Here is a 12,308-nt window from a genome sequence, read left to right on the forward strand (position 1 = left end):
GTTGTTCCTAAACTGTTTTTGTTTGTGTGTCTGTGTCAGGCTGCATCCTGCTGGGGATGGCTGTTGCCATGAAGAGTGTCATTGCTATGGGTGCCTAGTCTGGTCTAGGTGGATGCTACATGTCTAAGTAACATCCACACGAATGAATGCCAGGTCCAGAAGTTTCCCAGCAGAACGCTGAATTGTCACAAGATGGTCGTCGACCTTGGAAACAAAAGTTGGCAGCAACCTCTCCACATACTGGTGCATTGGTGCTTCTTCAGAGCGTTTGATCGAGATGAGATTAAAATGTGATTGTTTTGCAAATAGATATAAGATGTTATACTTACCAAGCTCAGTTTCTTTGTGTTCACGTCATGGGAAAGCTTTATCAGCAGACGCCAGAAGACTGATTTATAGTAGAGAGCAGAAAGTCAGAAAAATGTGAGAAATGACAGCACCGCAGCGTGAAAAACAAAGAGATCTCAAGGATATCTCAATGTCACCAAAGCTTTCTCAACGTCACTCGCAGGGGATTCAATGAAAACTTCTGCTGGCTTTAGGTACAACAACAGAAAGCAGTGCACCTTTTCTTCCACTTTGATCCCCGCCTCTGTGAAAACTTCTGCTTTCTAAGTCGCTGATTACCTCAGAGGAAGCCGGCGAGACACCAGCCTGGTTACCATGGCAACAGATGCAGATTTGAATACCCCTGATGCGTGGTAATGGTCTGTGTGGATTAGTCTGCATACGTGTTGCTCTATGAACGACGAACATAGAGTAGCAGGATACAGTGGGCAGAACTGGTCACGACTGACAGAGGTTCTCTGACGGCCGGCCACTCCCTAGCTGCAGTTCATATGTCACACAGCTCAGGATGGAGTGCAGCCCTCCCTCAAAACCAAACACCCTCCTGAAAATAAATGATTCATGCGTCTCTGAGACAACACTCTCAGTTCATAATCAATCCCTGGGGAATACTGTCATTTTTAATACACAGGCCCAGATGACGCAACTTTAGGATCGTGCATATATTGTGTGAGTGAGCGTGCTCGTCTCCTGCTGAATTAATTTACCCCGAGGTTGTTACTGCAGAAGAAATCTTGGTCCCACCTTACTGAATAATGATGGCCGTGGAGACTTTGAAAACGTGGCCCCCGGGCTTCGGGATGCGTTGCTTTGTGATTTGTGGGTTGTTTGTGAAGTTTGGCTGCTTCTGTTTTTCTTCCGTCAAACTTGTGATGTGTGACTTTTTATGTGATGAACAGAGATTTGGATGAGCAGAGGGTTAAATAAGTTCACCATCATCAGAATGCATCACACAAGTCATACATTCTCAACATTAATTACACGCATTGAAATGAAACAGAAAAAAGGATTTTGCACACGATTCACTTATAACAAAATGAATAGTGATTAAAGTTGCAAAAATTTGCTTCATCTCCATCAGCTATGAATTAAAGATTTTGCGTAAATATTTATGCATTAGTCATATTTATTCGAGGATAAGATGAAATGTAAAACATTGTGTGACCTAATGATAAATTCTCACTTATAATATATAGTATAATACTTTTACTTAAAGGGGAATTACTGTTTTTTTACAACCTGGACCTTATTTCTAGCATAAAATACCATCGTTTACTCACCCATATAACTTTTGTGTCATTTGCACTGGTTCAGGAGATAATTATTCATTCATTCATCTTCTGTAATCACTTGTTCCTGTGAAGGGTCGCAGGGTCTGCTGGAGCCTATCCCAGCTGTCTAGGAGATAATTAAATCAGTGTATATCCTTGGTGCTCAGAGATGATATCATCCAGGTCAGAAGTTAGTAGGTCAATCTACAGACGAAGGATAATGATAACAGGTAACACCAGACTGAATGGGGAATAGAACTAGCGTATCATAGCAAAGTATTGGTGAAATTAGTGAGTTTCACGGCAGATAATGCGTTATTTAGAGTCTGTGTTTCAGTGCCCCAGTCACTCCCACTATATGGATATACACGGATCTAAATATCTTCTGAACGACTCCAAATGACACCAAAGTTATATGGGTGAGTAAACGATCATAGTTTATACGAGAAATAAAGTCCAGGTTGTAAAAAACGGTAATTCCGCTTTAATCACAGATGCAGTGTTGCGCAAGTCGCATTAAATGAGAGCCAGTTCAAAGTTCACAGATAAAAGGAAACTAGTTCAAGTTCATAGTTCACATTTTTATTGTTTTTATTTTGAACTACATTCATAGACGCCAAAACAAACAGTACGTAGACTGACCTACAGACCCCGGATGATGATAACAAGCCGACCGTCGCTGGCGCGTGTGGCGCTCACAGAAGTTAGTAGGTCAATCTACAGACCCCGGATGATGATAACAGGTAACTTTGGACTCAACAGGGAATAGCACTAGCGTACGATAACAAAATATTGGTGAAATGAACAAGTTTCGTGGCAGATAATGCGCTATTTAGAGGCTGCATCTCGGTGCCCCAGTCACTCCTGCTATATGAATATACACTGATCTAATTATCTCCTGAACGAGTGCAAATGACACCAAAGTTATATAGGTTAGCCAGAAATAAGGTCTAGGTTGTAAAAAGCAGTAGTTCCCCTTTAAAGCAATAGTTTTTAGCTTTTAACAGAACTTTTGAAGGAAGTTTTCCACCTACAAACTTTATAAGCAACTCAACACCATCACTCAACTTAATGTACTCTGATGTTCCGCTGGTACAATTTGTAGTGTACATGCATATGAGCAGCCAAGTGAGAGCTCTTTTTTCACCCAGGCATTTGTCAAAGCCAGAGTGTCTGTGACTGCCAGCAGGCTGGTTACATTGTACACCCCTCTTGAGAGCAAAGCTGCTGATTTAAAGCAATTACAATCATCTAGAAAGGCACAAATCTGCCAGTGGACACGGCGGCAGGTTCTGCTCTTACAAGGCATCACATCAAAGGAAAATCTCCATCCCGCCAACTCTCGGCTTCCAGTTTCATCTTCCTCCAGCTCCAGCAAGGTTTTTCAGGCTCTAGGTGAGGAGTGTCCTTGGAGAAAAATGAAAAGAGACCACAGGGAATGCTCCCTGCATCAGAGATGCACAGGGATGCAATGCACTGGCAGAGTTATAGTTATAACCAGTGAGCTTTTTTGGCACTGAGGAGTGTGTGTGTTCGTTCTCCATCTGGAAAATTGCCCATGTATCAGCTAATTGAATTATTTTTTTTAAATGGGAATTTCCCATTTAATTCATCACTACACCAAACAGGCTACGGCTCGATTATCGTATCACTCGCTTTGTGACGATGCGCATGCGCAATCAGCTCGTCACCCCCGTCGAGCGCCAACTGAGCTCAATCTTAAAACCGCGAGCAGCCGCGGACGGATCATCGGTTTATTGGAGAGTCTGGCGCACACTGAGCTCCGCAGGAACAGCGCCTGCACCCTGGGAAACATTTATGATTCTACACTGAGGATGATGATGACTTCATCTGCTCCTTTTTTTTTTACTCCAGAAACGTTTCTCATCTTGACCAACGAGATTAGGATGAAAAGTTGGATTTTGTCAGTCAGTGACATGATCTAATCCAAAGCGCTGATTTAGACGGGGATGTCAGGGACAAACAGTTGGTCAAGTTTGAAGTCGAAAAGAGTCCAGCTGTGAGGATGTATTCAGGTGAGTGAGGACCATCCACATCCATCCATCCATATCTGCATGAAGTAAGAGGTGTGAGAGGTGTGAGAGGCGTGGGTTTCAATCTTATATTAGACAAACTAGACTCTTTATTTTCAAAGTTTCTCTGCTGCAGCAGTTCATGGTGCTGAAGTGACAGCTCCATGCAGCCATATTTTCAGATCCAGATTTTCTTTCATAAGCCGCAAATGTTTTCCCCATTTGCATCAGCATGTGGGGGGCTCTGTGCCTGGATAGAGGGAGGATTTGGGCTTCTGCTGCTGCTTCCACACACACTGGATGTGCTGGTGTCAGTGGAAATTTATATTAAACAGCTTTATTCTGTCATGGCTGTCAGATTCAGCCATTACAAATGAACAATATACCTTAATGTCCTTATTTATCCACCTGTTCACTAAAATAAGTCATTCAGATTCAGTATTTCTAAAGGCTTTAGACATATTTTGTTAATTGTAACATAGCAGTGCAATGTAGACTAATAAAGAATAGAAATGACTGTGTGAACACTTAAAAAGCAGATAAATCCTCAACAGCACATTAAATTGTAGCCTAGGCCAGGTATCTCATCAATAAAGACTAGAAAATGGTGTCAAAAGTTTTAAATGAGTCGTTTCCTTCCATTAACAGCTGCCTCAGCCTACTGTACATTATAGCTGCTGATTTGTGCTTTGCCATTTGCCATTGGAGGGTCACAGTCAACACGCTGACGTGCCACATTGGTGAAAACTCAAGGCAGACTGGTGTCCTCAGGCTACATAGTCTATTTAGGTCACATTTTATATAATAGCTACAAATGTGGCCGAAGATCTGATCTCATGATACATGACTTTTTAAACGTACCATTACAAGTCATGGCACAGCGTCTTAGCGGACGGCAGATTGTGAACAGTTCATGAATAACCGTGTTACTTGGAGGAAAGAAAAAAAAAAGTGGGGTTAAGAGTTGAGCAGGCAGATGGTAGAAGCAACGTGTCCTTGTTCTCTCTCTGTCAGGCTTTGAACTCCACACCGGTGGCCTGACAACAAGCACAGGCACAAATCCGGCTAAGCTCTCTCGCTTGCGCTCTCACTCCCTTTTCCTTTATTCCTTGATTGTACCCCTCTTCACTGCGAGATCACTTACTGCTGTCTTCTTGTACAGTCTGGATATTTCTCCTGTTCATTAAGGAGGGATTTGCCGTGGCAGCAAAGATTAAAGGTAAGATTTCATCTCCTCTATTTCCTCTATCTCCTGCACTCCTCTGATAGAACGTCTTTGTATAAATGATTTATATGATTTTTTTCCCCCAAGTGTCAGTTGTCTATGTGCAAATTATTTAGCTGTTGACCAATGTCACGTGCCTCTTGTATTGTGTCACATGCAGATGGAGGGGCTGCATCGAAAGGAGTTATTTCTCAAAGACCACAGAACCCTCGTCACTGTGGAAACTGGGTACGAAACACAGATGGAGGCACCTTCAGTTCCCCAAACTACCCGAATACGTACCCTCCTAACAAGGACTGCCTGTACATACTCGAAGGTAACAAACAACAGGCACCTGAGCCTGATCTTTTCAAATGTTGCAGATTTTAATGTTGAGTTGTGTCATATTCTCAGTCCTGATATCAATTAAAGGGAATCTGACACCTCCACAAACATTGTTCCATTTGTTTGATCAGGAATTTAAACTGCTGCAGTCATCGCCTCTTTCTTCAGTTATAGATTTAGGATACCTGCCACGGTAATAAAGCTAAATCCTTGCTTATTATGTGCAATCATAATTTTGTCCCTTTGTCCTTTTTACAGTCAAAGAAGCTGGCAGGGTATAATGTTTTTGTCTCTTTACTTCATTATCTTGCAAGCTGAACACTGAGTCAGACTTTGATATTTCGTGCATCACTGGCTCCCTCAACAACAAATATGCAAAACTGAGGAATATTTCAAAGGAGCAAATATTTTTCCATTCTCTGGCTGTATCATTCCCCTGTGGCAGCACAAGTGACACAGCACCAGTCTTTTCACAGCCCTGCCACGCCAGAGGATAGAGCTGGTGTTTGCAGACGGGTTCCACATCGAGGCGTCATTCGAGTGTCGTTTTGACAACCTCGAGGTGCGGGACGGTCCCTTCAGTTTCTCGCCGCTCATCAATCGCTTCTGCGGCACGGCCAGTCCTGGACTCGTCCTCTCTAGTGGACGCTTCATGTGGATCCGATTCTACAGTGATGAGGAGCTGGAGGGGGCCGGCTTCCTGGTCCAGTACAGCTTCACTGCAGGTGATTAAAGTGCAGGGGGATGGTTCATTGATCCCTGTCCGGTAATATTCTTACTGCACCATCCTGACACTCACTCAGTGTTCATCCAGTCTGCTTCAATCGGACCGTTACTAGCCAATCAAATATATTTGCTCTCTCAGAGGATGCTGACATATGTCACTTTCTATGTCTGTGATTCTGTCCCCCAACAGACCCTGAATTTCATCTGCACGTGGGAGGACTGTTAAACCCCATCCCAGGTAATGCATCCACGTGTCTATCCAAATAAAGCAACTGCAGTTTCCACCAGCGCCTAATCTTTTTTTTTTTCCTCTCTTGTGCATTTCTACTTTCTCTCCTTCCTTGTTCTTACCTTTTGTGTTTCAGATTGTCAGTTTGAGCTGTCTGGGGCTGACGGCATGATCCGTTCCAGTCAGGTGGAGGAAGAGTACAAAGTGAAGCCCGACCAGGCAGTGGACTGCATCTGGACTATACGGGCCCCAGCGAGTAATAGGGTGTGTGATAGTGAATATTTTATCAGTAGTTAAGGTAGTTCAGTTAAGGATAAGTGGATGCTTATATAAGACAGACTTATTTAGGAAAAATAGGAAATAATCACTTTTCAGCAAAATGAATTTAAGGAGAGGGGATGTGATCCAGTGCAAACAAAATGACAAACAGTGCAGTGGTTTGAAAGATGAGACTCCAGTCTGCAGTCGCCTCGCCCCCTCCACATCTGTTGCGATGCATATTTTTCATATCCTCCTCACAACCCTAAAGACAGAGCGTGTGCTCATTCAAAATTTTATCACGTCTTTTAGTTTGAATCATTCACGGCTTCATCCTGGGTGTGCATCGACGCAAAGATGACTCAACACTGAGTTTACTTGTCACTTCTTTTAGATCTACCTGCGATTCTTGGAATACCAGATGGAAAACTCAAATGAATGTAAGAAGAACTTTGTGGCCGTTTATGACGGCAGTAACGCCATTGAGGACCTAAAGGTAATATGATTGTGATATGTGTATGCCTAGACTGTAAAGTTAATCTCACATTATGTACTTTATGTTGTTGCTCAAGAGCATTACTCACCTTTCAGTACTGACTCCTTTAAAATGTCATATTTAAATCAGAAATATAAAGCAACTGTTCTACAGACCTGGGCCTCAGTGAGACTGCACATCCACAACTATCAAAGCAAACGGTGTGTGGTTTCTTGCAGGCCAAGTTTTGTAGTACAGTAGCTAATGACGTCATGCTGGACACCGGTGTGGGAGTTGTGAGGATGTGGGCGGATGAGACAAGCCGCCTCAGCCGTTTCCGGATGCTGTTCACTTCCTTCGCTGACCGTGAGTTTCTCCTTCAGATTTTTGACATTTTCACGTCCATAACGTTTAGTTTCTGCAGCTGTGGCAGGGCAAGCACGTCTTGAATGTGTGATATATTTTTAACTGCACACTCCAGTGGCTGCTTTTCATCACTGCAGCATTGTAAGAGTACAGTAGTTTGATTATAGAACATATCAATTATTCTAGTTATGCAGTCTTGGCCAATGTGTACAACAAATGAACAAAATGTCTTGTATTTCTTGCAGTTTTTGGATGCTTTTTCAGCTTCTCTGCATATCTGACATACCTGTGATGCACCTGTGCTTGTGTTTTAGCACCCTGCGCAAGCAGCGCATTCTTTTGCCACAGTAACATGTGCATCAACACTTCTCTGGTTTGCAACGGCATACAAAACTGTGTCTTTCCTTGGGATGAAAGCAACTGCAAAGGTACTCCAGTTCTGCCAGAGAGCTTTCTTTGATCCTCTGTGCCGCGCTGTGCTGTGCTGTATTACAGTGAGTTCTGTTGTGCTATATAATACGATTCATGTCATGTCTGCCTCTGTTGCGTCACATTCAGTGTCCTAGAGTTTCTGTGGATATAATTCTACAAAGCCTTTGCACCGAGACACTCAAACAGGCCTCACCAGGTCTTTAATGTATTATGTGTGACGGAACAAACTTTCCCTTCTTGGCAGGGAAATCACGATCTCATCATGTTTGATGGGATTTCCAACTAAAAGACCTTCAGGGCTTTTTGGTTGATAAGTGGAACCTAAGCACCTCACATTCTGGGATGGCTGTTTATCAGTGGCTTAGCTTTTAGTGAGGGCCCGGAATTGATCTTGGCAAGCGAAGATGCAGTCTGTCCTGATGGGGGCGGCAACAAGTAAATGACTGATGCACTCTCAGTGTCCCTCATACTTAACTCTCTTTGTCTCTCTGTTTATCTCCTCCATGCAGAGAAAAAGAGTAAAAGTATTTTTCACCAGATCACGAAGACTCACGGGACAATAATCTGTGTGTCTACGGGAGTGGTGCTGTTGCTCCTCATTGTCTCCATTCTGGTGCAAGTCAAACAGCCTCGTAAAAAGGTAATAAAGATGCAGCAAATGATTGAATATCTTGCCACAGTTGTTGATTTACAAAGCCATTTATTGATATTTTAAAGGTACTGATTCGTAAGAACAGTATGTTCCATCGGGCTGACTTCCAGGAAGTGTTTGACCCTCCACACTATGAGCTCTTCACTCTCAGAGACAAGGTTAATTTGGTTATTCATTATCATCATTGATTGTTATATATACATGCTTATATTACTTCAAAGTTCCAAATGTAAGGACATTATCTCTTTTAGGAGATGTCTGGGGACCTTGGGGAGTTATCAGAGGAGCTCCAATCGCTACAAGCGCTAAGGAGATCGTCATCGGGATCACGCTGCATTCATGAACACCACTGTGGCTCCCATGCCTCTGTCAACTCCATAAAAGCAGGTCAAGGTGCACATGTCCTGGAGAGAGGATCCTTGGAGCTTCCCCCGTTCAGAGGGGACTTCCAGAGCGCCTTACCTCCCTTTAGGGACTTGAACAGCAGTCTGCGGAAGAAGAGCTGGCCCAGTATGAAACCGGGCAGAATGCAGGGCCATCAAGGTATGGGGGACAGAGGGCTCGGGCGGCAGGACAGAGTCATGGAAGAGGATGAAGAAGAGGAGGAGGATGGAAGGTATGATGTGTATGTGCGTAGAGCAGGAAGCCGAAGAGGAAACTTTGAAATGGCTCAGCAAAGGTCCTTGTCCATGGACTTCTGAAAAGAAGAGACAAAAAAACAAAGAATACTGAACATTAACCATCATTTGCCACTTTTTCTTTTTTCTACTTACCTCCTTCTCAGAAATGGTCCGTTAAAGTGCAGTGTTCCAGGAAAACAAACTCAAGATGCTCAAGGCTCTGCCAAATCATCTTATAAATTGAAACAGCCCACAGGGAGTTGTTATCATATTTCCGATAAAACTCTTAAAATAATGACATATAATTACGGTGTGTATTGTGTATTTTCTCTTGTTATTCACTGTAAAGCAGAGAGATTTTGTCAAGGTTGTGTTTGTGTTCTGAAAAATGGTTCAAGAGGAATTGTAATTACATTTTGAGCTACCAGTGGAAAAATTACCGCTGGTCAAAAAAATGTAAATAAATGTATTAAAAACAAATTTCTGCATCGTTGGTTTAGGGAAAATGTCATCTTGCCTTTGGTTTAGAGTCGGTTTAAAGCATGTGCTCTGGAATCTTTTTGACAGGTGTGTCACACAGGTATGCCAGTTGGAATTTTGCTTACAAAACTTATGTTGCATAACAACCTTAAAGGCGAACTACCGTTTTTTATAACCTGGACCTTATTTCTGGTATAAAATACAATCGTTTACTCACCCATATAACTTTGGTGTCATTTGGAGTCATTCGGAAGATATTTAGATCCGCGTATATCCATATAGTGGGAGTGACTGGGGCACCGAAACGCAGCCTCTAAATAACGCATTATCTTCCGCGAAACTCGTCCATTTCACCAATATTTTGTTATGATACGCTAGTGCTATTCCCCGTTGAGTCCGGAGTTACCTGTTGTCTATTCGCGGACAAGCAGCGGTTGGTTGTTCTTTGGCCAGCTGTTCCTCTCTCTGCCTCCGCATCCTCCTTTTAACGAGCTCCTCATCCGTATACTCTGGCTCAAACGGTAAGGACGTCCATCATAAACAAAGTCGTCGTCCACAACCTCAGAATCTGAAAAATATTCAGCTATGTTGCAAAAAACTAGCAGTAGCAACTTACAGGTAAACAAGCCAACTGTTGCGGGTGCGTGTGGCACTAAGAGATGGCATCATCCAGGTCAGAAGTTAGTAGGTCAATCTACAGACCCAGGATAATGATAACAGGTAACTCCAGACTGAACAGGGAATAGCACTAGCGTATCATAACGAGTTTCGCAGCAGATAATGCGTTGTTTGGAGTCTGTGTTTCGGTGCCCCAGTCACTCCTACTATATGGATATACGCGGATCTAAATATATCCAGAAATAAGGTCCAGGTTGTAAAAAACGGTAATTCCCCTTTAATCACAGTATCACTGTAAAGTGTAATCTAAGTTTGGAAAGGACTGAGATAAGTCGGCCTAAGATGAATAGGCAGCTATGTGATTACATACTTACTACATCAACTGGAGAACTTTAAAAGACATGCTTTCTATCCTGTGCTCGACTCAATGACTGGTGAACTCCAAAGACGTTTCTCTAAGCCCACAATCATGAAGGAAATCCAAGCACTTCACTCTTCACCCTCACCCGTTTGCAGATTTGAATGTACTCAGTAGAGAGAACTCAACAAACCTTGAAACAAAGTTAAGATTGCAAAATTCTCTGGTATGTTTATAACATGCACAATGTATAAAAGCACATAATTTTTAACATGTTATATCCCAGCCATGATATGCTCATGTGAAAATCTGAGAACACGGAAGAAGAACAATGATATTCCCTGCACAGGCACAGTGTTACTTGCATAACCTTGAATCTGGCACAGAACACATTTAGGAAGCCTTTCTGCTGACTCAGCAAATCTGTGCGGTACATTTATCATATTCAGAAAATTCACTGGGCAGATAATTAATGGAGCAACTATGCATATGCACAGGCAAACACATGCTCATCCATTCTTGGTGCTAGTGCATGGGAGCAGTTCACACCAGTTTAAATTTATTAAACTGGTACACGTCATTGCTTTTATCATGATGTCCATGATAAGGAAGGTTATCAGGGACATGAGATAAGGGATGGCTTTGAGGAAATTAAAAAGTCTACAGGTGAAGCCAGCTGCATGGCCTTTTATCTCATGGCTCAACAGTTTAGATCAGTGTTAACTGATCAACATTCTTTCCTCTGTGAGATTTATATTAAAAATAATGAATAGTAGCTTTCTGACAGACATGTAAAATCGACCTCTGTGTTGTTCTTGACAGATTTAATAGCGCAATCACTATTTGTTTGTTTTTTTATCAGCGCTTTTGCTTTAATATCATGCCACAGAAACTTGTAGGTGTTGGTTCATATAAAGTACCTGTTCCACCATGCTGTTAGACCTTCCACATTGTGAACTTGTGGAGAAAAGGTGATAAGGAAAGGAAATAAACCATATCTAAAGCTTTGAGGATTCCCAGGAGTATTGTTACTTCAATTATTCTGAAACGGAAGATGTTTAGAGCTACAACACTACAGCGGACCAAAATTAGTTTGAGGCCCTTTGTCAGGGAGGAACCCAGCAGTCACTCTAATATATATTAAGAAATCCTCTTCAGAGATGGGAAACCAGCCAGGACAACTCTCTAAACACCACCCTGCAAACGTATCTCATAAAGATGAGCCTAATTTCTTTAGCTGAATGGGTAGACAGAAGCCAAACGTCAACCGAGCTTCGAGTATCTCTGATGAAACATCAGGCACTGCTCATTAATGCTTGGTTAATGTCATTGCTGCAGCCACAGTGAAGCATGGTGGTGGCAGCATCAAGCTAGCAGAATGGAAGATTAATGTAAACGAAAAATTCTTGAAGAAAACTTTCTCCTGAGTGCTGAAACATGAGACTGACACATTGCATCATTTCTCAGGATCACGATGACACAAAGCAAAGAACCAAGGCATGCTAGAGAGGCTTCAGGACACGGGTCTAACTGTCCTTTAGTGGTCCACTTGAAGCCCAGACTTACACCAAACATTAAATCTGTGAAAAGACCAGACGTTTGCATGTGTAACAACATTGTAGAAACTTGCCCAGGTCTTAAGGCTGCAATGGCTGCAAAGTAATGCATTGAGAGAGTTTAGATTAGATTTTTAATAATTGTTCGTTTCTGAACACATTCTTTCACTCTGTGACAATTGGTTATCACATTTAAATTTACATGGGTAAACATTAGAATTTTATTCATCAAACTTTAACTATACAACACAATGAAGTATTTAAAAAGTGAAGGGATCTGCATACTTTCTGCAGCACCTGTACAGTTATGGTTTATGGCTTATCCCACGGAAGGAGC

At 42.3% G+C, this 12,308-nt stretch overlaps 1 protein-coding gene across 1 annotated transcript; it reads left to right on the forward strand.

The window, feature by feature from the left end:
- Positions 1–3,645: 3,645 nt before the first annotated feature.
- On the forward strand, positions 3,646–10,403 carry neto2b (neuropilin (NRP) and tolloid (TLL)-like 2b; the record flags this gene model as incomplete). Its single annotated transcript, XM_084555980.1, has 11 exons — positions 3,646–3,655; positions 5,038–5,193; positions 5,678–5,926; positions 6,118–6,165; positions 6,293–6,420; positions 6,809–6,910; positions 7,129–7,255; positions 7,570–7,683; positions 8,197–8,327; positions 8,405–8,497; positions 8,591–10,403. 11 exons carry the CDS (start codon positions 3,646–3,648, stop codon positions 9,038–9,040), a joined length of 1,608 nt encoding a protein of 535 aa, XP_084412106.1. The 3' UTR covers positions 9,041–10,403.
- Positions 10,404–12,308: the final 1,905 nt, after the last annotated feature.

This window comes from Chelon labrosus (assembly GCF_963514085.1).
Source record: "Chelon labrosus genome assembly, chromosome: 11".
NCBI lineage: Eukaryota > Metazoa > Chordata > Actinopteri > Mugiliformes > Mugilidae > Chelon > Chelon labrosus.